This window comes from Rhinoraja longicauda, chromosome 28, assembly GCF_053455715.1.
Source record: "Rhinoraja longicauda isolate Sanriku21f chromosome 28, sRhiLon1.1, whole genome shotgun sequence".
NCBI classification, from domain to species: Eukaryota; Metazoa; Chordata; class Chondrichthyes; order Rajiformes; family Arhynchobatidae; genus Rhinoraja; species Rhinoraja longicauda.
In genome coordinates, this window is record NC_135980.1 from 18,190,213 (window position 1) to 18,217,502 (window position 27,290).

The 27,290-nt window shown below is 48.9% G+C and overlaps 1 protein-coding gene across 1 annotated transcript; it reads left to right on the forward strand.

The window, feature by feature from the left end:
* On the forward strand, positions 1–27,290 carry tmem161a (transmembrane protein 161A). Its single transcript, XM_078423510.1, has 12 exons — positions 1–143; positions 2,163–2,266; positions 3,258–3,338; positions 4,198–4,295; positions 5,822–5,978; positions 17,116–17,267; positions 18,065–18,131; positions 19,273–19,416; positions 20,082–20,195; positions 21,352–21,526; positions 24,796–24,892; positions 26,443–27,290. Exons 1-12 carry the CDS (start codon positions 141–143, stop codon positions 26,712–26,714), a joined length of 1,464 nt encoding a protein of 487 aa, XP_078279636.1. The 5' UTR covers positions 1–140; the 3' UTR covers positions 26,715–27,290.

Sequence of the window (27,290 nt, forward strand, 5' to 3'; positions counted from 1 at the left end):
ATGGGCTCGGGTGTGCAAGTGCATGCGACGGCGATGCTCCGGTAACCGGCGGGTGAAACTGCGGCGAGGCCGCTCCGGTGACCCTGAACGGTGGGCGAACGAGGTGACGGCGGGGTCTCGCCTGAGACCGAGCGCGGAAGATGGTGAGCGGTGAATCCGGGGCCGAGGACGGGCGCAGCTTCACCGCCGCTGCGGCCCAGGATGAAGCGTGGGGGTGGGGAGAGGGGTGGGGAGAGGAGGGGGAGAGAGAGAGAGGGGGGGAGGGGAGGGGGAGAGAGAGGGGGGGGGGGAGGGGGAGAGAGAGGGGGGGGAGAGAGGGAGGGAGGGGGAGAGAGAGAGAGGGAGGGGAGAGAGAGGGAGGGGAGAGAGAGGGAGGGGGGAGAGAGAGGGAGAGAGGGGGGAGAGAGAGAGGGGGGAGAGAGAGGGAGGGGAGAGAGAGGGAGGGGGGAGAGAGAGGGAGAGAGGGGGGAGAGAGAGAGGGGGGGAGAGAGAGAGGGGGGGAGAGAGAGGGGGGGGAGAGAGAGAGGGGGAGAGAGAGAGGGGGGGAGAGAGAGAGAGGGAGGGGAGAGGGGGGGGAGAGAGAGGGGGAGAGAGAGGGGGGGAGGGAGAGGGAGGGGGAGTGAGAGAGAGAGGGAGGGGAGAGAGAGGGGGAGAGAGGGAGGGGAGAGAGAGGGAGGGGAGAGAGAGGGAGGGGGGAGAGAGAGAGGGAGAGAGGGGGGAGAGAGAGGGGGGGAGAGAGAGAGGGGGGGAGAGAGAGGGGGGGAGAGAGAGAGGGGGAGAGAGAGAGGGGGAGAGAGAGAGGGGGGGAGAGAGAGAGAGGGAGGGGAGAGGGGGGGAGAGAGAGGGGGGGAGGGAGAGGGAGGGGGAGAGGGAGGGGGAGTGAGAGAGAGAGGGAGGGGGAGAGAGAGGGAGGGGGAGGGAGGGAGGGAGGACGAGGAGGGATCTCACCCCCCCCCCCACTTCCCCAGAGGTCGACTGGAAGAACACAGAGTCAAGGGGGAGAGGGCCAGACGCCACACCACACGGATCCAGAGGAGGGCCCGGATCCCCTGGGGGCAGGGGTCAAGTGGGGGCACAGACAGTCTCGGGGACGGGCCAGTAGCCGGTCAAGAACCAGACTGTGCAGGGGGCAGACGTTGCCCCATCTGTGAACCCCTCCGCCCATGTGGTGCCACTGCCCCACCTCCAGTCCACGGGTCAGGGGCAGAGGTAAAGCTCGGCCTGGTGGCATCTCTGTGCCAACTGCTCCTCTCGCATCAGGAATAAGTGCAAATTTTGGATATTAATTTGATGTTGAAATCTAAAAAACTGCAGGAAGTTGCTGCAGAGAAATGAAGGAATGATGCTTAACCCAGAAAGTGATAAAGGTGTGGAGCCTGCTGCCCGGGAGTATTTTGGAAGCCTCGGCCTTCGTCACTTTGGGGAAATACTGGGCTTGGTGCTGTCTGTGCTCCATGTCGTGGAATCTGGCATCTTCTCCCACCTGGCACTGATGAGATAGGATTCCACAACTATATATCTTTATAATTCAATGAAATTGCTGCATTTTCCAAGTTTGTGCATATTACTGGGCTGTAAGTCTTGGATTAGTTGTGCATTGACAGGTCATGTGATGGATGTGTCCACACTTCAGTTAATGCTAAGATAGACACAAAATGCTGAAGTAACTCAGCAGGACTGGGAGCATCTCTGGAGAGAAGGAATGGGTGACGTTTTTGGTCGAGGCACTTCTTCAGACTGAAAGTCACGGGAAAGGGAAATGGAACTGACATCTGCAGTTCCTTCCTACACATTTAACGTTGATGTGTTTGGCCCCCTATTTATGTAGCGATTCGTTTTTCATCCAGCGATCTGAGTGGCAGAGGCAGTGGTACAGCACATGTGCTGCTGGCTTTCCGTGACTAAGTGCACTCGGTGTATGTCAGTAGTGCAGGACAATAGTGTGTCCATGTGGTTAATGATAGCAAACTCTGAAAGTGATGGCATTTCAAAAGTATCTTTCCCAACCTCGGTCCATCTCAGTGTAGTACTTAGGCCTTGTAAGGATGGATTTGGGAATAGTTATTAAAAAATAAATCAGTCACATTTAGTCAGAGGAATGGATTGGAACTGCAAGAACCTTGGTGTTCTCCCTATAATTTATGACGTTTGTATCCCACCAGGGTATAATTGGGGTCCAGCTTGTTGTGAGCCTCCTGATGGCATCTCTCATGCAGAAGTTGGTTCCTCACTATTCCATTGGCCGCTGGCTGCTCTGCAACGGCAGGTAAGATCTATTTTCTAAATTGTTTTGGGATTTGGGCTTTCACTTTTAACTTCTCTGCCTTCTGTAGCTGCTTCTTGCACAAGTCCTGGGATTTTCAGAAACCCTCTGACTTGATGGGATTAGATGAGATGTCAATGTGAGGGTCTTCCTGTGTTTGTGGATGATTATAGAAATCCTACGCTGTTATTACCAAGTTCAGAATCCTGGTCCAATATCAATCCCTTGGTCAACTTCACTAAACTGATTATCACATCAAAGTTTTAGTGATGATGCTCAGCAGGAATCTGCTCCTACATTTCTCCCATCTTGCAGAGCTGATTATGTTTCAAAAGGTGCCTCCATTGCACGGAAGGCACTTTGCAATGCCCTGAGATTGTGACTGGTGCACGTCTGTCTTTCAACGGCCTGTGTTCTTCATGCATGAGGCGATGGCACTGCAGCAGCTCAGTAATTTGACTGTGGCAAGCTGCAGAGCTGGTTCTGGATCGCTCCGATATCCATGACTGGAAAACCTTGGAGTGTAAGCAAGACCCTGATCTATATTTGTATGGGACTGCAGTTACAAACAAGCCCGAAGCAAGTAAAGATTCTGGTTCGCTCCCCAAACCAAAAGGTGGGTGAGCCAGCTGTATCTTGCGTGCTATCGTGGAACAGTGAAGTGTCTAACATTTGATTTGATATCCTGGTGTGTTGAATTTGCCATCAGAACAAGAGCAGGGAAATATATAGTAGACTCCTCCACTGCTGAACGATATCCAATGATGAAGCCTACCGCATCCCTGTCCTTCCCATTTGCCCCACCACCCCATCTGCAAGACCCCCCCCCCCCCCCAATAATCCCACAACAATGGCTGGATCATGCAAACACAGAGGTACAGTGCACCTATCGACTTTCTATCTGTTTTGTCATTTTTACATTTAAAGCATCTGTAACCTCACTGGTCCCACAGGTTCATGAGTACCGCTGACTGTGCATTCCATTTTCTTGCAGTCTCCTCCGATTCAGACATCCATCAGATGAAGAACTTCGAACTCTAGCAGGGAAGCAGAAGCCCAAACAGAGAAGAGACAGGTTGGTAAAGCATGCACACCACCACACTCAACCTCGCAGTAATCCCTCTGATTAGATCTGCTTCACTCTGTCCCCACCGACCACGATAATCATCACTGACTGCACTATCTCAGCTTGGACTAACCCTTCACTCTTGGGAACATTAAAATAAAGTAATGGCCAGTTTTTCTCAATCTGAAATCCTTAGTGAAACCAAGGACATTCCATAGAAGTTTGCAGTTGCTAGGGTTAGTTTCATGCAGTGTCAAAGAGCCTGATGGTTGTTAGGAAGAAGCTGTTCTTGAATCTCCTGGTCGTGGTTTTCAACCTCCTGTACCACCTTCCTGATGGCAGGAGTGAAATGAGAGTGTGACCAGGATTGTGTGGGTCGTTGATGAAGCTGGCTGCCTTTTTGAGGTAGCATCTCCTATATAACTTTTCAATGATCTCCACTTCAGTATCAGTCTGAATCCGCAGATTATTGCTTTGGTCCACTCCATAGTCTTGAGCATGGAACCCAGGCCTTCACATGGACGGTGTTGCACTGTTTGATAAGTCGATAAGCAGTGAACCCACCTGTCCTGCCACTTGAAGGTTTAAAATGACATTTAACATCACTTAACTTTGTGAGATTATGTTCAGATGAGTTCCAAGTTTGCTCTTAAAACTTGCTGCACAGGTTATTTATCATGAATTGCTTTGGGGCATTGAGGCCACGATAATAAAATACTGTCTCAATACAAGTTTCCTGCTGCAACATCTCTGCCTCATAAACAACCCAGATTGTGGAAAACCCTTCCCCGAGGAGTTTGTAGTGCTTTTGGGGAGGGTTTCAACTAATGTGGGAGAAGAATTCTTCTGAATTTTAACTTCTTCACAGGAGGCAAAATGGCGTAACTGAGAGCAAACCAGAGACAGTCCCCAAAGATATTAAGCTGTCGTTGGAGTCCACGCCCATCAAGCCTCTTGATGCCTTGGGTAAGCAGCAGATTCATTTTTTTAGTTTAAAGATACAGCGTGGAAACAGGCCCACCAACCAGTGATCCATGCACACGTACACTATCCTACACACACTAGGGACGATTTTACATTAATACCAAGCCAATTAACCTGCAAACCTGTATGTCTTTGGAGTGTGGGAGGATATCGAAGATCTCGGAGAAAACTCACACAGGTCACGGGGAGAACGACCAAACTCCGTACAGACAAGCACCTGAAGTTAGGATCGAATCCAGATCTCTGGTGCTGTAAAGAAGTAGTTCTACCGCTACGCCACCATGCCGCCCCTGATGATGAGTCAAGTTTCACAGATGCCGCACTTGCCCACCTGCACTCTGAAGTTTAGATGGGATGGATTGTGGGAGAGATACCATCCATGTCCTGTCATAATTCTGAAGTTCACAGGCATCCTCCAACACTCCTCCATCTTGATTCTTGCCCATCATTGACCTCCGTAGCCCCTCATCTAAGCTGTTGACCAGTTCAGCACTAAATCCCTTTTGAAATGTTTTTTATCCTGATAGAAGTACGTAAAATTATGAGAGGCAAAGATAGAGCAGACAGTAAAAATCTTTTTCACAGGATGGAAAAAGGAAATACTGAAAGGCACAGCTTTCTGGTGAGAGGGGCAAAGTTTAAAGGAGATATTCGTAGCAAGTTTTTTTGCAGAGGGTGGTGGGTGCCTGGAACGGTGGTTGAAGGAGATACGTTAGTGGCATTTAAAAACCATTTGGATAAGCATATTGATGTGCAGGGTTTTGGGTTATGTGCGGGTAGATAAGTGATGGTCTTGGCATCATGTTCGGCACAAATATTGTGGGCCAAAAGACCTGTATTCGTGCTGCACTGTACAATGTTCTATCCATTCCCTGTTCTCCTGTCTAACTCATCCCCAATAACCTTCCTTCATTCTCTGTTTCTGGCTACCTGGTTTTCCTACATTCCCATTGCCGCTCTGTTGGAGGAAGTCCAACACAATAGTCCAAATGTTGCCCAACAAAAGTTTTATAAAGCTGCGTCATGACGTCTTGACTCTTCCATGCTCAATGTCCCCACCTATAAAGGCAAGCATACCAAATGCCTCCTTTACCACTCCACCTGCTTGTGTTACGACTTTCAGGTAGTTGTGGACTTGGACACCAAGATCCCTTTACATATCAATGCTGTTAATTGTCATGACATTAATTGTATATTTTCCCCTTGTGTTTGACCTCCCAAAGTGCAGCACCTCGCACTTGCTCAAGTTAAACTCCACTAGTTTCTGATAACCCCTCCTGTACAGCTCCTTCAGATGTTTTGCCATTTTGAAAGCATATCCCTTGAGCATATTGATGGTTGGATACTGATTGGAGGAGCACGGGGAGGTGAGAATGTTGTGAATGGTGGGGTTCAGAATACTAGCTGAGTGAAGAACTGGTCGCAGTGTTGCCAGGCTTGACCAGCACGCCAAATGACTTCTGTGTACTTCTGGTAAACGTCCTTCTCCCTTTGTCTCCTTTCTTTAGTCCTGCGCTACTACCTGGACTACCAGTGGCTGGTGGACTTTGTCATGTATGCGACCCTGATTTACGTGTTCACAGAGGTCTACTATAGTCTGCTCAGCGTTCAGGGCGAGGTCAACGTAGGCGTGCTGTGGTGCCTGCTCACATTGGTCTTCGGGCTGTATCCTTGTGTCATGGCAACAACCCCATCCTTCAATCTGTGCGCAAAGAACCTCTCCTGTCAAACAGCTAACAGGCTGACATTACGGAGCAGGTCACACTGAGCACAGCCTGTGGGTGACGCACCGTTTGGGTGAGGTGTACAATTGAGGTCCTGAATACTCTTTCAGCTGAAGGTAAAAGATAGGTATTTACCTATCTTATCTACCGAGATAAGAGGTAAAAGATGCTATTTTCAAGACCAGAGGAACAATGTTCTTCAATGGCCAATCTCTCAGCTAACATGTGTAACAAAGAACTGCAGATGCTGGTTCAAAGGGGAGACACAAAATGCTGGAGTAACTGAGCGGGACAGGCAGCATCTCTAGAGAGGAGTGGGTGATGTTTTGGGTCGAGATGACTGTAATGAATTGTGCTGTTTACAGCCCTACTTGATTCCCTCCTCCAGAAATCGCCAGGGATAAACAAACTCGACCTGCCTCTGACACCATTATAAATGTAAAATAACAGTCAACAGGGCAACCAAGTGGATCAGGCCCTCCCCTGTGACTGCCAGTGCATCTCTGCCCCCCCCCCCATGAACCCTCCACTGCCCCTCCCAATGGATCTCTGCCCATTGAACCCTCCCCTGCACCAACCAATGGATCTCTGTCCCCTGCCCCTCCCAGTGGATCTCTATCCCCTGCACCTGCCAGTGGTTTCCTGCCCCCTGAACCCACCCCTGCACCTGCCAGTGGTTCCCTGTCCCCTGAACTTGCCCCTGCACCTGCCAGTGGTTCTCTTACCCCTCCTCTGTGCCTGCCATTGGTTGCCTGCACCTGCCGCTGGATCCCTAGTGGCCTGCCCCCTCCCCATGTGCTGTGGCCAGGGTCACTGGGGGGGACTGCTGACGCTATTCAGGTAGAGTCTGATAGCAATAGCAAAGTGCCATTTCTTAAGTCTGGGATGTCCCTGGATTTCAAGCTCCTGTATCTTCTCCTAGAAGGTAGAAGAGAGAAAAGGGAATGGCTGGGGTGGCATCCTTGATGATACTTCTAGGAACTGTGAAGATGGACTGGGTGGAAGCAAGTGACAAGCCTGAGATGTTAGCCAAAAGGTAAGATGTGGTCATTTAATTCAGGGGTGTGTAGAAAGTTCTTGCAGTGGGCACTGAACGTCTGGGATTCGCTAGCCCAGCGAGCTTTGGAAGCCAGATCAGGAATATTTAACATGGAATATTTAACATCGAACAATCCCTGTTTCAGGTGTACACTGGCCCTATCCCCAAACTCTACCTCCGCTACATTGACAACTGCATTGGTGCTAACCCACTGTCTTCATCAACTTCACGACTAATTTCCATCCTGCACTCAAATTCGCTTGGACCATCTCCGACATCTCCTGACCGTTTCTACATCTCTGTCTCCATCACAGGAAACAGACTATTGACTGACATCTACTACAAACCTACTGACTCCCATAGCTCTCCCAAACACTTCTTCCCACCCAATATCCTGTAAAGACTCTATCCCCTACTCCCAATTCCTCCGACTGTGCCGCATCTGTGCCCAGGACAAGGTGTTCCATACCAGGGCATCGGAGATGTCGTCGTTCTTTAGGAAATGGGGATTCCCCTCTTTCATCATAGATGAGGCTCTCACTAGGGTCTCGATATCCCGCAGCTCCGCTCTTGCTCCTCCACCCCCCATTCGTAACAAGGACAGAGTCCCCCTTGTCCTCACCTTCCACCCCATCAGTCGTCGCATACAGCATGTAATCCTCCAACGTTTTCGCCACCTCCAACGGGATTCCACTACTGGCCACATCTTCCCACTTCCACCCCTTTCTGCTTTCCGCAGAGACCGTTCCCTCCGAAACTCCATGGTCGGCTCGTCCCTTCCCACCCAAACCACCCCCTCCCCAGGTACTTTCCCCTGCAACCACAGGAGATGCAACACCTGTCCTTTACCTCCCTCCTCAACTCCATCCAAGGACCCAAACAGTCTTTATTTCTCTACATCGGCGAGACCAAGCACAGGCTCGGCGATGTTTCACTGAACACCTCAGTCAGTCAGTCTTAAATTATCTGATCTCCCGGTGGCTCAGCACCAACTCCCCCTCCCATTCCAAATCTGACCTTTCTGCCCTGGGCCTCCTCCATTGTCAGAGTGAGGCCCAGCACAAATTGGAGGAACAGCACCTCATATTTCGCTTGGGTAGTTTACACCCCGGCAGTATGAACATTTACTTCTCTAACTTCAAATAGCCCTTGCTTTCTCTCTCCATCCCTTCTCAGTTCTCCCTGTGTATATTTTAATGCTAGGAGCATTGTAAGAAAGGTGGATGAGCTTAGAGCCTGGATTGACATCTGGAAGTATGATGTTGTGGCGATCAGTGAAACGTGGTTGCAGGATGGTTGCGATTGGCAATTAAATATTCCAGGATTTCATTGCTTCAGATGTGATAGAATCGGAGGGGCAAGAGGTGGAGGTGTTGCATTGCTTGTCAGGGAAGATATCACAGCAGTGCTCTGGCAGGATAGATTTGAAGGCTCGACTAGGGAGGCTGTTTGGGTGGAACTCAGAAATGAGAAAGGCTTAGCAACACTTATTGGGGTGTATTATAGACCGCCAAATGGGGAACGAGAATTGGAAGAGCAAATATGTAAGGAGATAGCAGATATTAGTAGTAAGCACAGAGTAGTGATTGTGGGTGATTTCAATTTTCCGCACATAGAATGGGAATCACATTCTGTAAAAGGGCTGGATGGTTTGGAGTTTGTAAAATGTGTGCAGGATAGTTTTTTGCAGCAATACGTAGAGGTACCTACCAGAGAAGGGGCAGTGTTGGACCTCCTGTTAGGAAATGAGACGGGTCAGGTGACGGAGGTATGTGTTGAGGAGCACTTTGGGTCCAGTGATCACAATGCCATTAGTTTCAATATAATTATGGAGAAGGTCAGAACTGGACCAAGGGTTGAGATTTTGGATTGGAGAAAGGCTAACTTTGAGGAGATGAGAAAGGATTTAAAAGGAGTGAAATGGGACATTTTGTATTATGAGAAGGATATAATAGAGAAATGGAGGACATTTAAAGGCGAAATTTTGAGAGTACAGAGTCTTTATGTCCCTGTTCGGTGGAAAGGAAAGAATAATAAGTTGAAAGAGCCGTGGTTTTCTAGGGAAATTGGACACTTGGTTCGGAAAAAGAGGGAGATATACAATAAATATAAGCGGCAGGGAGTAAATAAGGTTCTTGATGAATATAAAGAATGTAAAAGGAATCTTAAGAAGGAAATTAGAAAAGCAAAAAAAAGATATGAGGTTGCTTTGGCAAGTAATGTAAAAGTAAACCCCAAGGGTTTCTACAGATATGTCAATAGCAAAAGGATAGCGAGGGACAAAATTGGTCCATTAGAGAGTCAGAGTGGACATCTATGTGCTGAGCCGGAATAAATGGGGGAGATATTAAACAATTTCTTTTCTTCGGTATTCACCAAGGAGAAGGATATTGAATTATGCGAGGTAAGCAAAACAAGTAGAGTAGTGATGGAAACCGAGGATCAAAGAAGAGGAGGTATGGACACTTTTAAAAAATATAAAAGTGGATAAGTCTCCAGGTCCTGACAGGATATTCCCTAGGACATTGAGGGAAGTTAGTGCAGAAATAGCAGGGGCTATGACGGAAATATTTCAAACGTCATTAGAAACGGGGATGGTGCCGGAAGATTGGCGCATTGCGCATGTTGTGCCCTTGTTTAAAAAAGGTTCTAAAAGTAAACCTAGCAATTATAGACCTGTTAGTTTGACGTCTGTGGTGGGAAAAGTAATGGAAAAGATACTTAGGGACAATATATATAAACATATGGATAAACAAGGCCTGATTAGTGTTGTGTTCTTTAAAAAGATACAGTGAGTCCGACTGTGTTTTTACGCGAGTGTTTATTCAACCGCCATCTGCTCCGCCGGGCTCCTCCCTGTCGCCCTCTGATGACCCCCTACCAATAGACCTGTGTAGTCTTAAAGGCACATTGCAATAACACCACATCTCCCCTTTCTAGAATCAATCGGTAGACTGCGGTTGATTCACCAGACCTTAGAGGATTATTCTGCCTCTTTAGCTGGAAGGTCTGTTCCTATCTGAACTAAATTAATTCAACATAAGTACATGTAAATACATTGCCTTAGTGAAAAGGATTTTACCCTTTTCACTAAATTAGAAAAACATTTTTCTTTAGAAACTCTCTTTTTTTTTCACTTATAGTTCAACCTATCTGGTCTCACCACTCTTCTCCCAAACCTGGTTCTGGGAGTGGATGGCAGTTCTGGAATGTTCTCTTTTGGTGGCTCTGCTGAGCTCTGCTCTGGAATGTTCTCTTTTGGTGGTTCTGCTGAGCTCTGCTCTGGAATGCAACCCGGGAGTTGCTCTTTCATACCACCCCCACTCTGGTCCGGCAAGGGTTTCATGGGAATTAGATGGCGACGGTTTCGCCTGACCGTCCCGTGAGGTCCCTCCACGATGTAAGAGCGGGGGGGCGGTGTGGCTGCCGATCACAGCTCCAGCTTTGCCTTGATCCGTGACCCACACTTCTTGTCCGGGAAAGAGCCTGTCGAGACTCCGTGCACGATGCCGCAGGTTGTACCGTTGTGCATCTCTGATTCTCTTCTCCTTTTCCTTCCACGCAACCACTTCATTGTCGGGAAGAGCAGGATTCAGCAGAGCTGGAAGTGTTGGTACCGTAGTGCGAAGCCTTCTCCCCATAAGGAGTTGGGCTGGGCTGTACCCGTTTTGCAGTGGGGTCGCTCTATATGCAAGTAAAGCGAGGTAGGGATCCGCCGCTTTCTTCAGGAGACCCTTCACTGTCTTGACTGCACGTTCGGCCTCCCCGTTACTCTGAGGATATCTCGGGCTGCTTGTGACATGGCGGAAACCATACGACTTTGCAAACGCAGCAAAGGCGGTTCCGGCAAACTGAGGCCCATTGTCTGTGACCAATGTCTCCGGAATGCCGTGACGTGCAAACATTGATTTGAGGTGGTGGATTACATCTGTCGACTTGGTGGGGCTGAGTGGAGCGATTTCCACGTATCTCGATGCATAATCCACTACCAGCAGGTAGTTCTTGCTTCCCAGCATGAACAAGTCAGCTCCCAGCTTTTGCCATGGTCGGCCTGGGTATTGTGATGGCATCAGCGGCTCTGTGTGGTTCTGTCTCTCTTTGCTGCATGTCCGGCAGTTGAGGACCAATTCGTTCAGCTGCTGACTTAGTCCAGGCCACCACACTGACCGTCGTGCACGCTCTCTACACTTCACCATTCCCTGGTGACCTTCATGTAGTCTGGTCAGCACGTCGTTCCTCATAGTTGAGGGTATGACTAATCTGTCCCCTTTGAGTAACAGTCCGTCATTTACCGTGAGCAATGCTTGTTCTGCCCAGTACAGCCTGAGTGCCGGTTCACTGTTGCTATTCGTTGGCCATCCTTCCTGACACAGCTGCATTACGCGTGCGCACACACTGTCCCTTTTTAGCTCCGCTCTCAACTCATCCAGGTAGGCAGTGCTTGCCGGCAGGTTCTCTATTATCATGTCCACATAGATGTTTGTATTCTCAAACAACTCCTTTTCGTCAGGCGTTTCCCCCATTTTCACAGGAGCACGCGACAGCGTATCAGCTGTCCACAGACACTTTCCTGGCACATGAGAAATGGAGTAAGAATAGCGCATGAGGCGCATCCGGAAACGCTGAATCCGTGGAGGGAGAGCATCCAGTGCCTGTGACCCCAGCAGACTCAGGAGAGGCTTATGATCCGCCTCCATCTGGAAGTGTTTACCGATGAGAAAGTTGCGGAACCTTTCACAAGCCCAGGTCAGGCCCAAGGCCTCTTTCTCCACCTGCGCGTATCTCTGCTCCGTCTGTGTGAGAGATCGCGACACGTAGGCTACCGGTCTCCATTCCTCATCCCATTTTTGGAGAAGTACACTTCCCAGGCCATAAGATGACACGTCTGCTGAGACTTTGCATTCACGGTTCGTGTCGTACATGGCTAGTACAGGTGGGGATACCAGTGCATTTTTCAAATCTTGAAACGCTCTTGCCTGGTCGACGCCCCACAGCCAGCAGTTCCTCTTTGACAGGAGGTCTCGCAGAGTCTTGTCTCTCTCTGCTAGTTGCGGGATGAACTTCCCCAGCTGGTTAACCATTCCGAGAAAGCTCCTCAGCTCACTCACATTGGTCGGCTCCTCCATCTTCCTTACAGCCTCAGTCTTGCTCGGGTCAGGACTAATGCCACTGGAGGAGAGGACATGACCAAGAAAGGTCACCTCTTCCTTCGACAGGTCACATTTGTCAATGTTAAGCGTAATGCCCGCCTTTTGGATCCTCGCCAGCACAGTATGCAGACGAGCGTCGTGCTCCTCTCGTGTTTGGCCCCAGACCAGTACATCATCCATGTGACAGACGATTCCCTCGAGTCCCTCCGTGACCTCTGACACCATCCTATTTTGAAAATGTTCGGGGGCAGAGGCAATGCCGAAGGGCAGCCGCTTGAAGTAGTAACGACCGAAGGGTGTGATGAATGTTGTGTATTTTGCTGAGTCTTCGGTCAGGGGTATTTGCCAAAACACCGTGTTGGCATCCAACTTGCTGAATATTCTGGCTCCAGCCAGCATCCCCAGTGTTTCCTCCACCGATGGCAGGATGTACTTTTCTCGACACACCGACTCGTTGAGGTTAGTGAGATCGACGCATATGCGTACGGCTCCTGTCTTTTTCGGCACCACCACCATGCCTGAACACCAGTCAGTAGGCTCTTCAACCCTGGTGATCACCCCTAGGCCTTCCATGCGGGACAGTTCTCGCTCGACTTTACCCATCAGCGGCAACGGAATCCTTCTGGGTGTCTTCAATGAGAACGGTTGGGCCCCTGGTTTCAGCTTGATGGCATACTGCTGTCGTACCTCCCCGAGACCGCTGCATAGCTTCGGGTAGCTAGTCTTAAGTGTCTCTATGGTGATGCTGTCTAGCCGAACCACAAGCTCCAGCTTGCCGATAGCAGGCCTCCCCAGCAATGCAGTGTGCAGGTGTCGTGTGACGTACACATCCTCCATCACCCTTTTCTCTCCTTTCACCAGGAACAGCCCAGCGAAGCCCACAACTTCTAGTGGACTCCTCCCGGGTCCCAGTAGTGGCTTGGTTGCTTTACGGAGGGTAGGTGGATCGCTGTCTCTATAGATCTCTTTAAACACGGTGTGGGGTAGGACTGTAACATCGGCGCCGGTGTCAATTTTGAATGACACGTTTTTATCATTTATGTCGATGTTTACCAGGAGCCATGGCTCTCCATCGGCTGTGACGCTGCCTAGGAACATAACATCCTCGTCCTCTTCAACTTCCTGCACGGTTTTGGGTGATCTACACACACGCTTGTAGTGTCCATTTCTCCCAAATAAATGGCATTTCGCATCCTTTGCCGGGCAATCCTGCCTTGGATGGGACGGAGAGCTGCCACATTTATGGCACTGTACACTTTTCCCCCTGCTGTGTTGGGCGCTGTGTTTTTTGAGTTGGTGGCCATAAGCCTGGTGAGGTTTGTTTTTGGCACCTTTACTACTGCTCTTATACACTCTGTCCACAGATTTAGCGTCACTTGTCTCTGTCCTGGTGTCACCTCGCAGAGAAGATTGTTGCAGTTTCACCTCCTCACTCTGCCTCGCCATATTGACGGCCTTTTCGAGCGTCAATTCTGCGTCAAGCTGCATACGTTCGGACAGCCGCTTATCCATCAGTCCGACAACAAGCCTGTCGCGTATCAGCTCGTCGTGTAGCACCCCGTAGTTACAGTGCTCTGCCAGCGCATATAACGCAGTGACAAAGGCATCCACTGTTTCATGTTCTCCCAGCCTGCGCATGTTGAACTTGGCACGCTCATAGATTATATTTTTCTTTACTATGAAAAATTGTTGGAAGCCATCGCGCACCCCTATGTACGTTCCGCTTTGTGCTACTGTCAGGTTTAACCCGCGCAGAACATCGTCCGCCTCATCTCCCATGCAATAAATCAGCGTGTTAACTTGATTATCTACGGAGCTGGCATTCAAGTTACTTGCCAGACGGAACCTTTCGAACCTCCGTATCCATTTGGCCCACTCTTGCGGCTTTGAAAAGTCGAAGGACTCCAGAGGCTGGATGCTAAATGTAGCATTTGGTCCTACCGGGGCCCTCTGTGCGTTGTCGTCTTGCATGTCGCACTCTTCTTTCTCTTTTGCCGTCAACGAGCTCCAAACGATAGTTGTTCGACTCAAAGTACACTTCACGCACCCTACAGGACTTCTGACACCATGTTGTGTTCTTTAAAAAGATACAGTGAGTCCGACTGTGTTTTTACGCGAGTGTTTATTCAACCGCCATCTGCTCCGCCGGGCTCCTCCCTGTCGCCCTCCGATGACCCCCTACCAATAGACCTGTGTAGTCTTAAAGGCACATTGCAATAACACCACAATTAGGAACAGTCAACATGGATTTGTGCCTGGAAGGTCATGTTTGACTAATCTTCTTGAATTTTTTGAAGAGGTTACCAGGGAAATTAATGAGGGCAAGGCTGTGGATGTTGTCTATATGGACTTCAGTAAGGCATTTGACAAAGTTCCACATGGAAGGTTGATTAAGAAGGTTAAATCGTTGGGTATTAATAGTGAAGTTGCAAGATGGATTCAACAATGGCTGAATGGGAGATACCAGAGGGTAATGGTTGACAACTGTATGTCAGGTTGGAGGCCAGTGTCTAGTCGAGTACCCCAAGGATCTGTGTTGGGTCCGCTGTTGTTTGTCATTTACATCAATGATCTGGATGATGGTGTGGCAAATTGGATTAGTAAGTATGCAGATGATACGAAGATAGGTGGTGTAATTAATAATGAAGTAGATTTTCAAAGTCTACAGAGAGACTTGGGCCTTTTGGAAGGGTGGGCTGAAAGATGGCAGATGGAGTTTAATGCTGATAAGTGTGAGGTGCTGCATTTTGGTAGGACAAATCAAAATAGGACGTACAGGGTAAATGGTAGGGAATTGAGGAATGCAGTGGAACAGAGGGATCTGGGAATAACTGTGCATTGTTCCCTGAAGGTGGAATCTCATGTGGATAGGGTGGTGAAGAAGGCGTTTGGTATGCTTGCCTTTATAAATCAGAGCATCGAATATAGAAGTTGGGACGTAATGTTAAAATTGTACAAGGCATTGGTGAGGCCGAATCTGGAATATGGTGTGCAGTTCTGGTCGCCAAATTATAGGAAGGATGTCAACAAAATAGAGAGAGTACAGAGGAGATTTACTAGAATGTTGCCTGGGTTTCAGCACTTAAGCTACAGAGAGAGATTGAACAGGTTGGGTCTTTATTCTTTGGAGCGCAGAAGGTTAAGGGGGGACTTGATAGAGGTTTTTAAATTTTTAAGAGGGACGGGCAGAGTTGACGTGGGTAAGCTTTTCCCTTTGAGAGTGGGGAAGATTCAAACAAGGGGACATAACTTCAGAATTAAGGGACAAAAGTTTAGGGGTAACATGATGGGTAACTTTTTTACTCAGAGGGTGGTGGCTGTATGGAATGGGCTTCCGGTGGAAGTGGTGGAGGCAGGCTCGATTTTATTATTTAAGAGTAAATTAGATAGGTATATGGATGGGAAGGGATTGGAGGGTTATGGTCTGAGAGCAGGTAGATGGGACTAGGTCGGAGAAAGTGTTCGGCATGGACTAGAAGGGCCAAACTGGCCTGTTTCCGTGCTGTAGTTGTTATATGGTTTTAAAAAAATAGTCTTACAGTCTCCGACTACATTCTCTCTTTGTCTCGCCCCCTCCCCTGACATCAGTCTGAAGAAGGGTCTGGACCCGAAACGTCACCCATTCCTTCTCTCCAGAGATGCTGCCTGTCCCGCTGAGTTACTCCAGCATTTTTTGTCTACCTTTGATTTCAAACAGCATCTGCAGTTCTTTCCGACACAGGAATATTTAAAGGTGGTTGTAGATACATTTTTGAAAGATCGAGGAATTATCTCTGACCATTGATCACCTGTTCACACTTCGAAGGTATCACAAAATGCTGGAGTAACTCAGCAGGTCAGGCAGCATCTCAGGAGAGAATGAATGGGTGACGTTTCGGGTCCAGACCCTTCTTCAGACTGATGTCAGGGGGGCAGGACAAAGGAAGGATATAGGTGGAGACAGGAAGATAGAGGGAGAACTGGGGAGAGGAAGAGAGGGACAGAGGAAGTATCTAAAGTTGGAAAAGTCAATGTTCATACCGCTGGGCTTCAAGCTGCCCAAGCGAAAAATGAGGTGCTGTTCCTCCAATTTCCGGTGGGCCTCACTATGGCACTGGAGGAGGTCCATGACGGAAAGGTCAGAGTGGGAGGGGGAGTTGAAGTGCTCAGCCACCGGGAGATCAGGTTGGTTAAGGCGGACTGACGAAGGTGTTGAGCGAAACGATCACCGAGCCTGCGTTTGGTTTCGCCAATGTAAAGAAGTTGACATCTAGAGCAGCGGATACAATAGATGAGGTTGGAGGAGATACAGGTGAACCTCTGTCTCACCTGGAAAGACTGGGTCCTTGGATGGAGTTGAGGGGGGAGGTAAAGAGATAGGTGTTGCATCTCCTGCGGTTGCAGGGGAAAGTGCCCGGGGATGGGGTGGTTTGGGTAGGAAGGGACGAGTGGACCAGGGAGTTACAGAGGGAACGGTCTCTGCGGAACGCAGAAAGGGGAGGGGATGGGAAGATGTGGCCAGTAGTGGGGTCCCGTTGGAGGTGACGGAAATGTTGGAGGATGATTTGTTGGATACGCTTTGCATCCTACACACTAGGGGCAATTTACAGTAGCCCGTTAACCAATTAACCGGCACATCTTTGGTATATCCAGATGCCATTTTCTTTCATCTAGATTAGTAGCGGGAAAGGCCCAGCATGAACGACTTCCACAAGCAAGATACATGGCCACGAAATTTGGTTCTTGTCCGTTCTCGCTACACCTCCCGAACGTGTTTGATTACCAAACTGGGGCAAGTTCATCGACAGCCACTATGAGTGACATTATGTTAAAAATGAACCACAGAATGTCCTTATTTTAGATTGGGTCTTTTCCTACAAATCTCTTGCTTGCCTTGACACTGCATTCAGTAAGGTTCTGGCCTCTATGATGACTCACTACTTCAAGAGTGAGGAAGGAGCAGAGCGCTCTGTCTGCCTGATCTTTGCCTTTCTCTTCCTACTCATCGCCATGTTGGTGCTGGTGGTGCGAGAGGAATATCTGGAATTTGGACTCGAACCTGGTGAGTTTGTTGAAAATAATTTTCATAAATTGTCTGTTCAAGGAGTGTAACGACAGTGCAGTCAGATAGACCTGTGGTTGCTGTCATTGAGTGCTCTGACATTAAGTACATCAGCTGTTGAGGAGACATTTGACAGAAATATATGAAAATTATGAGAGGTATAGATAGGGTGGGCAGTCAGAACCTTTTTCCTCAGGATGGAAATGTCCACACTGCAGGACATAGTTATACGGTGAGAGGGGAAAAGTTGAATGGTGATGTGCGGTTTAAGTTTTTTTACAGAGAGAGTAGCGTGGGCCTGGAACGCATTGGTGGTGGTGAAGGGAGATACAATAGTGCCACTTAAGAGGATTTTAGATAGGTACATGGAAGTGCAGGGAATAGAGGTATGGATCATGTACAGGCAGATGAGATCAGCTTAACTCGGTACACATGTACAAACATTGTAGGCCAGGGGCTCATTCCTGTGCTGTCCTGTTCTATTTTCAATGTACAGAACAACTGAACCCTTGACCCACTGCCTGCAACCCTCCTGATCCATTGCCTGCAAGGACCAGGACAGCAGGTACAGGGGAGCACCCTTTTATAGTTCCCTGTCATCATTGTAGACTTGGATGAGGGGCACTGCATGCCACTTGTGTCAGCTTGCTGAGGTCCATGGGGGAGCTCAGACTGGCATCTTACTTGTCTGCCACCCACTAGACACTGGGTGAAGTAAGTACCAAATGACTGTGAAACTACAACTGCCTCTTGTATCTGCGAACACTGATTGTTCTTTGTCTTTGTTCCCCACACAGGGTTTGCCAACTTGTATGAAAACCTGCAGGTCTTTTTCAGACAGCTAGGACTGGGCAACATCTGGCCGTAAGTGCCCCTCCTTTCTTGTCAAAACAAGTTTTCCCTTTACAAAACTGTTTTTGAATTTTTCTTTCATCCATGGTTTAGAGGATAACGTTCTTCCCTCAGGTGTGGTCATGGGTCACTGCTCGTTGCAGAGATGGGTGGCAGATAGATAGACTACTCTGATGGAGCAGCGAATGTTGGATGTACCTGCTGTGAAGTTATACCTCACATTAAGGCCCCTCTGCCCCTTTGAAGGGAACTCTCTTCCCCCATTGACCCAGCCAACATTTAGTTCTCTGCCAAAGTCACCATAAAGCAACCTAGCTGCTGTAAGTTTGCTGTTTTGTTGTGCATAGATAGGTTGCTACTGCAGAACAGGCAGCACCTCCAAAGACTGCATCACCTTTAAATGCCAACCAGAGCACGATTCCATGATAGGCACTGTGGACACGCAGGTATTAGTAGTGATTTGCACACGTAGGCCAGTTTTTACACAAGGGCACTCCTAAAACTTTTCCCTTTGAGGAAGAAGTTTAACAAAGGCCCCTCCTCTCTGTAACACTTCAAGGTCCAAATGCATTGTCGGAGATGAATGTATAACAATCATTACCTGCCCGCAGCAAAACTGGACAGCACTCAGGCAGGGGATGATAAGCAACAAGTAACAGTTACACCACATCAGTGCCAGAGAGTATGCCCATCACGTTCAGCACTTTTGCCAAATTGAAAAATGGATCGAACGCTTTGATAGTTTGAAGGATGCAATTTGGAAACAGGCCCTGTCATCTCAGTCCATGCCAACCATCAATCACCTGCTCACACTAGATCAAAATTATTCCACTTTCCCATCCACTCTCTACACGAGGGACAATTTACAAATGCCTAGTAACCTTCAAACCTGTACGTCTTTGGGATGTAGGAGGAAACCAGGGCACACGAGGAAACCCACACGGTCACAGGGATAACGTGCAAATTCCACACAGACAGCACCTGAGGTCAGCATTGAACTCGGTGCTCTGGTGCTGTGAGGCAGCAGCTCTGCCAGCTGTACCAGTGTGCCACCCAAATCGACATCCTATAAGTGATCTTAGATTGAACCAGCCATGGGAGTAATGGCTGCAGAAGTTGGTTAAAGGCTGACGCAAGTTCCTTTCCGTTGCAGGTACTCGGTGGCCAGACTGATCTTTAAGCTCTCGCTGGTTGCACTTTCCTCATTCATTGGAGCATGTCTAACGTTCCCAGGGCTCCGCTTGGCTCAGACTCACTTGGATGCTCTGAAGATGACGGCAGACAAACCTCTGACACAGTGAGTAGCACTGCGCAGTGGGATGGGCCCTGTGGGAGAAGCCGATTGCAGAACAGTGAGAGTAGGCTGTTCAATCCCGCACAGTTGTTCCTGTATGGCTCTGTCCAAACGCCTTATGTAATTGAGCTCCAAGTTTGCGAAGGGACCTGATAGGTTCACTGAACCACTGAGCGGCGGCTTCACTGACAGAGGTGCTGTCTGCCAGGTAAAGTAAAACACAACATCTGGATCCCCATTCAGGTGTCCATTAGAACCCATGGAACATTCTTCAACTGATGGTGAAGTAAAGTGAATTTTATTTAGCCTTTAGTAAACTTTTATCTAACCTTTTGCTAATCAAGTATCTAACTCTGAGACAGATAATTAGAGTTAGCTACTTGATTACCAAAGGGAGACATATTTACTAAAGAATGCAAATATGCACTCTAACAATCCTGCTTCAAACCCAGCTCCGGCTCTCCTCTCCCCTACTCGATTAAGTATTTACTTCTTGCCTGCACAGTCTCTGCCTCGGCGGGGAGCTTGCTGTGCTGCCCATACTGTGTGTGGCGTGGTGGGGCGTGGAGCGGTGAGGTGTGAAGGGGTGCGGTGGGGCATGCTGGGATGGGGCGCGGCACGGTGGGGTCTGGCTCGGCAATCCTCACATTGACGTGTCCATTTTCCAGGTTTCTGCTGTACACCAACTTCCTGTCGCCTGTCATCATGTTGTTGCTCTGGGTGAAGCCCATCAGCAGAGACTTTGTGATCAACGCCCCATACGGGAGTGAGAGGATTCAGCTGTGAGTACCTGCTAGCTTCACACTGGCCTTTGCCACGTCAGAAGGGTCTCGACCCGAAAGTCACCAATTCCTTTTCTCTAGAGCTGCCGCCTGACCTGCTGAGTTACTTTTGTGTCTTAACTTCACTTTATCCCTCGGAGCAGGGGAGGGACCACAAGGATAAACTCAACTCGTGTACATCACCCCTGAGATGTTCTCCACAGATGCTGCCTGTCCTGCTGAGTTGCTCCAGCACTGTGTCCTTTCGTACATCAGCCCAGTCCTCCTCCTATCCATGCCTTTCCCACATGCTGCCTGACCTGCTGAGTTACTCCAGCACTTTGGGATCTACGCAGGATTCAAGAATGCAGTTCCTTGTACCCCCAGTGTTTGTGCTCATTCCAATTGTATCTGGAGGGATACTTCAGAAGCCAGTGAATCAGTGAGAGTCCAGAATTGTTCTGGCCATAACTCTGCAAGGGACTATGGTTCTAATGACGGTTGAGTCCATGGTCACTGAAGTTGAGCTCTGTAACTCCTGATATGTTTTTAAATTAATTGATTGGAATTCACCATAATAAGATTGGAACATTGTGACTTGTCCTGGATTTCTCGCCCAGTAATGTAGCCGTTACGCTACAGTTTTTCTTTCCTGGGGTAGTGTAGTGTTCTCTGCATTGTTCCATCATACACCACCTTTCCATCTTCCAGGTGCACTGACTTATAAGACTATAAAACATAGGGGCAGAATTAGGCCATTTGGCCCATCGAGTCTGCTCTGCCATTCTATCAAGACTGATCTATTTTTCCCTTTCAACCCCATTGTGGTCTCAATTTTGACAGTTCCAAATCCTGGGTTCCAACTGTGTGGTGGGCAGAGATGTGTATTGGGTAGGGAGTGTGAATGTAGGCCAGCTATGGGTATGCAGGGATGTGGTTGGGGGAGGGAGGGCTGAGATGTCGCTGAACCTTTGTGCTTCCTGAATGCCCTGACTCTCCTTCGCGATGAATGCCCTGACTCCTCTCAAGGTATTTATTGCTCTGGGCTTTGGCCTCTCCAAACCAGACATGAGTCAATTCCTCTCCTTCAATGCTGCGTGGTTTGTCCCTGCTGCACAGCTCCTGCAGTGATGTGACTGCTCTGACGCTGCCTCTGTTTTTACTCCCGTTCCCGTAGGATGTCCGACTCGACGTACAACACGGCCCGCCTGTGGGTGGTGCTGGGACTTTGCGCGCTGCGTCTACTGATGGTGCGATATCACCTACAGGCCTACCTCAACCTGGCCGAGAAGTGGGTGGAGCAGATGGGGAAGGAGGCTGGATCCATCACCATGATCGAGATTCAGCGCAAGGTACAGTGCATGCCACATTGTGGGAAGGAGGAGGACTTGGCACTCCTCTATACAGAAGCCAGTGTGTAACAATGTGTAAGAAAGAACTGCAGATGCTAGTTTACACCGAAGATAGATACAAAATACAGGAGAGATGCTGGAAAACTGGAGGGTAGCGAATGTTGTACCTCTTTTCAAGAAGGGTTGCAGGTAAAATGCTGGGAACTATAGGCCGGTGAGCATAACATCTGTAGTTGGTAAGTTACTGGGGAGTATTCTAAAGATAGGATATACAGGCATTTGGATGGGCAAGGGCTGATTCGGGATAGGCAGCATGGTTTTGTACGTGGGAGGTCGTGTCTCACAAATCTGATTTTTTTTGTGAAGAAGTGACCAAAAAGGTCGATGAAGGCAAAGCTGTAGATGTTGTGTGCATGGATTTCAGTAAGGCGTTCGACAAGGTTCCACATGGTAGGCTGCTCTGGAAGGTTAGATCGCATGGGATCCATGGGATAGCTGCATGGATAGCAAATTGGCTCCATGGAAAGAAGCAGAGGGTAATGGTGGAAGGTTGCTTCTCAGACTGGGTGCCTGTGACTAGTGGTGTGCCTCAGGGTTAGTGCTGGGCCTATTACTATTTGTCATCTACATCAATGATTTGGGTGAGAACATATTGGGCAAAATTAGCAAGTTTGCAGATGATACATAAGTTAGTGGTTTTGCAGATCGTGAAGATGGTTGTGAACGATTGCAGCAGGATATGGATCGCTTGGGGAGGTGGGCGGAGCAATGGTTGATGGAATTTAATACAGAGGTGTGAGGTGTTGCATTTTGGGACATCGAACAAGGGCAGGACCTACACAGTAAATGGTAGGCCTCTGGGTAGTGTTGTAGAGCAGAGGGATCTAGGAGGACAGGCGCATGGTTCCTTGAAGGTTGAGTCGCAGGTAGATAAGGTGATCAAAAAGGCTTTTAGCACTTTGGCCTTCAGCAGTCAGAGTATTGGGTATAGAAGTTGGGAGGTCATGTTGCAGTTGTATAAGATGTTGGTGAGACCGCATTTAGAATATTTTGTTCAGTTCTGGGCACCATGTTAGAGGAAAAGTATTGTCAAGCTTGAAAGGGTTCAAAAAAGATTTACGAGGATGTTGCCAGGACTAGAGGGTGTGAGCCATAGAGAGGTTATGTGGGTTGGGTCTCTATTCCATGGAGTGCAGGAGGATGAGGGGAGATCTTATAGAGGTATACAAAATCATGAGAGGAATAGATCGGGTAGATGCTCAGAATCTTTTGCCCAGAGTAGGGGAATTGAGGACTGGAGGCCATAGGTTCAAGGTGAAGGGGAAAAGATTTAATACGAATCCGAGGGGTATCTTTTTCATACAAAGGGCGGTGGGTGTATGGAACAAGCTGCCAGAGGAGGTAGTTGAGGCTGGGACTATCCCATCGTTTAAGAAACAGTTAGACAGGTACATGGATAGGACAGGTTTGGAGGGATATGGACCAAGCGCAGGCAAGTGGGACTAGTGTTACTGGGACATTGTTGGCCGATGTGGGCAAGTTGGGCCGAAGGGCCTGTTTCCACACTGTATCATTCTATGACTAAAATACTGGAGTAACTCCGCGGGTCAGGCAGCATCTCTGGAGAAAAGGAATAGATGACGTTGCGGGTCGAGACTCTTCAGTCTGAACATGAGTCTCAGCCCAAAATGTCACCTATTCCTTTCCTCTAGAGGGTGCCTGACCCGCTGAGTTCCTCCAGCATTTCGTACCTCTCCCCACTGTGTAACAAGTTCCATCTCATGAACTTTGTTGATCAGAATTTCTTCTCATTTTTATTTTAATTTGTGCAAAAATTCTGGACCAAAAATCAACTTGACCTCGGTGGAAATGGTGGGCAATTACTGATGAAGGGGAGGGATTAAGAGGGACGTTAGGGGCAACCTTTTCACTCGGAGGGTAGTCCATATGGAGTCAGAGCATGGAAACAGACCCTTGAGCCCAACCCGTCCTTGCCAATCATATGCCCCTTCTAAGCAAGTCCCATTTGCTTGTGTTTAACCCATATCCCTCTCTGTTCTTATCCATGTCCCCATCCAAATGTCTTTTGCATACTGTTATTGTACCTGCCTCAACTGCCTCCTCTGACAGCTCGTTCTATATACCCACCACCCTTTGTGCAGAAAAAATCTGGAACAGAGGAAGCTATAGAAGTATATCCAATTACAAATTTTAAAAGAGATTTGAATAGATTATGGATAGGATGGGTTTAGAGAGCTCTGGGTCAAATTCAGCAGAATGAAACTAGCCCAGATCGTCAACTGGTCGGCATGAACAAGATGGGTTGAAGGGCCTGTTCCCGTGCTGTACAACACTATGACTCTATGAAAGCATCCTTCTGTTTTTACTCTGTTTCCACAAGTATTAGGCTAGTTAATGCACAGCATTATTAATCTCTGCAGCATGCTTAAAATCTAGCACGCTTCCTGTCAACAATATAATTCTTTCTTGTAACCATTTACAATCACTTAGCCAGCATTTCCCATTTAAGCCCCTCATTTCATCTTCCTGATGCAAACGTCAGTGTGACGCTAACAGCGGTGGGCCCGTTGTGCGGCACTAATCCCCAGCTCCACATCCCTGACGTTAAGCAGCTCCAATGTCTCAATTACGCAACGTCTATGCCCCTCTGTGTAAACCTCAATCTGAGCCCAGTGCCTGGGAGCGCTTGGTGGGACTGTGTCACTGTGCAAGGGATACAAGGAAAACATTTACACAATTCCTCCTGAGCAGGCCTGAAAGATCGAAGTTGTGAGAACAATGGTTTCTTCATTGAATTAGTTGATTGAGAAAGTAGTGGCTCTAAGATGATGATGCATCTGGTGCTCGGGCAGTTTCTCTTCTTAAATACCCAAGCTTGGAGTCTACTCTAGTTCTGTGGAGATATGTATAGAATAACTGGTAACCAGGCAGCAGAATATCAATGTCTGGGGTGAGTTACAGGTTGGAGAGTTTCAAGGCTTATGGGGCTGGAGTTGAAGGTTCTGTTAAAACACATAACAAAGACCCCATTGTCAATTGGAAACTATTTGAGTTTGAGATTATTATATTAAAGAAATAGCTACCTGAAGTTGATATTACCTGGTGCTTGTGCCAAGATCTTTGCGAGTCCAGGGATTTTCTGGATCCTTATCCCAAGGGATTCTGATGCCGCTGTGAATCCCTGTGAATATTCTGTCGACAGTGTCTTGTGTTGTGACTAACGGGGTGTGTTTCTTCCCCTTGTGCAGATTTCACGAGTGTTTTGCTACCTGTGTGTGGTCACCATGCAGTATCTGGGCCCAGTAATCCTCATCTTCCACTCCACTCTGCTGCTTAAAGTCCTGGGTAAGGACCTGCAAATAGTCCACGTGTCTGTATTGTCCTTGTGCCAGTCAAATCTCTGTATATCACCTTGACTCTATCCATCTTGGATACGTTCCATCGATGCCCAGCAGAGCCCATCGATCTCCGCCTCAGAAGCTTAGCTCCCTCTTAGAGAAGGGAGTCCTTGATTTTGATCCGTGTGAGTTCTGGCTCAGATTTGTTCTGGATTCTCCCGGCACATGCTGTGTTCACTCTGGGCAGCCTGTGTTGTGGGCCAGAGAGACAGGTTAAATTGTCAGTGCTGCTCTCAGCAGCTGCACCTCCTTGCTTCATCCCAGTCAATCACAAGCCAACCACAACAGGCAGGGGCCCCATGGTCTGCTGAGTGGTTTGGAGACCCGGCATTCCTGCCGAGTCACACAAAGCACAGATTCCCAGTTGGCCGGCTGTCTGCCGACTTTGGTTCCTCCCACACTGGGTGACACTATATTCCCTGCCTGTGGGGAGAGCAATCTCTCAAACTCCCAAACAATGTAATTTCTCTGTACCTCTGTTCTAGTTGCTGCCCCCTTCCTCAGAGACCGTGCCCCTGGATCTGGTTCCACCCAGAACCAGCCATCCTGTCAATCGCTCCCAAATTCAGAGTCTGAACCCACAACAGTACAACACAGGAACCTACAATGTCTTCAGCCCACAATGTCTGTGCCAAACTTGCCAAGTTAAACTAATCTCTGCCTACACAAAATCCCTGTCACTCCATTCCCTGCATATCCACACACCCATCTAAGAGTCTCTTAAATGGCACTACCATATCTGCCTCCATAACCACCTCAAACAACACGTTCCCAGCACCCATCACTCCGAGTATTAAACAAAAACTTGCCCAGCACATCAGCTTTAAACTTCCCCCTCTGGCCTGAAAGCTATGGCCTCTCCTAACATTTCCACCCTGGGGGGGGGGGGGGGGGGGAAGGTTCTGATTGTCTCTCATACCTGATATCATACCTCTCAGAATATTGTATAATCTTCTACCAGGTCTCCCCTTGGTCTCTGACATTCCATAGAAAACAATCTAAGTTTGTTCAACCTCTCCTTATAACTAATGTCCTCTAATCCAGGCATCATTCCGGTAAATCTGAAGAAGGACCCTGACCTGAAAAATCACCTATTCCTTTTCTCCAGAGATGCTGCCTAACCAGCTGAATTACTCCTGCATTTTGCATCTATCATTCTGGTAAACTTCCACTACACAATCACCGAAAACTCCACATGCTGTCTGTAATGGTGCGACCAGAACTGCAGACACTACTCCAATTGCAGCCGAACCAAAGTCCTATAAAGCTGCAGCCTCTTATACTCTGCCCAACCTATGAAGGCCAGCGTCCCATACATGAGTGCGTTTCCCGTCTCTGAACTTGGTGAGCCTGGGGCAGTCAGCTGTTCACTGAAGCAGCTCACCCTGTCCCTGGTTCCGAGCCCAGACATCTGCTTCCCCCTCTCCCTCTGACCCGGCCAGAAGCCTCCTCCCGCTCCCCGGCCCACAGTAATTGTGCGTGTCCCGTGTTTTTCAGGAGACTATTCCTGGGGTCTGTTCCCGGAGACGCCCATGGCTTCACCGGTGGTCGACGTCAGCCCTCCTACCTTGGACGATGTCCCCGAAGAGGAGGGCGACTATCGAATAGCTGTCTCACAGATCATGGCGGCACTGGGCGCCCTGCGCAGTGTCTTCACCCCCCTTTTTTACCGGGGCCTCTTCTCCTTCCTGACCTGGTGGCTGGCGGCTTGTCAGGTGGTGACCAATCTCTTCGGCCTGTACTTCCATCAGTACCTGATGGCCTCATAGGAAGGTGGAGGGACGGCGCAGGACCACATCTGCTCTCAAGTGCCTTCCCTCCGTCTCCTCGCAACGAGCTCACAACAAAGCTCTTCACTCTGTGATCCCTGTCTGCAGCCCCTGCATCTCTCTCCCCAACGTGCTGACTCCTGCAGCAGGACTTCCCCACGGTGCTGGCTGACTTCTCCACCAGTCCCGGCTGCAAGCAGAAGCCATAGGACTGTTGTCCCTGCCTGATGCCCTGGTACTCGAGGCTCCAGGTGAAAGGACAGCGGCTCCATGACAGGCTCTCCAACGGCAGATCTATCTGTCAAACTCCTCCGGCGGCTTCCATCACCCCGTCAGGTCAAGCCAAGGCTGATGGCTGGACGAACAGCGCTGGATGCTCCTGCCGCCCTCTGCCTCTACCCCGTGCCTGTGGGGGGTTGAGGGGGGAGTCAGTGGCTCGAGATGCTTCCATTCAAAGTACATCATCCACCTCAAGCTCGCCTGCTCTCGCACTGGATCTTGGGCCTTGTCCTAAACCATGGGGGCACAAAGAGTCTAAACGTATTCCGGCAGCCGCCTTGTACGTAATTGTGTGGA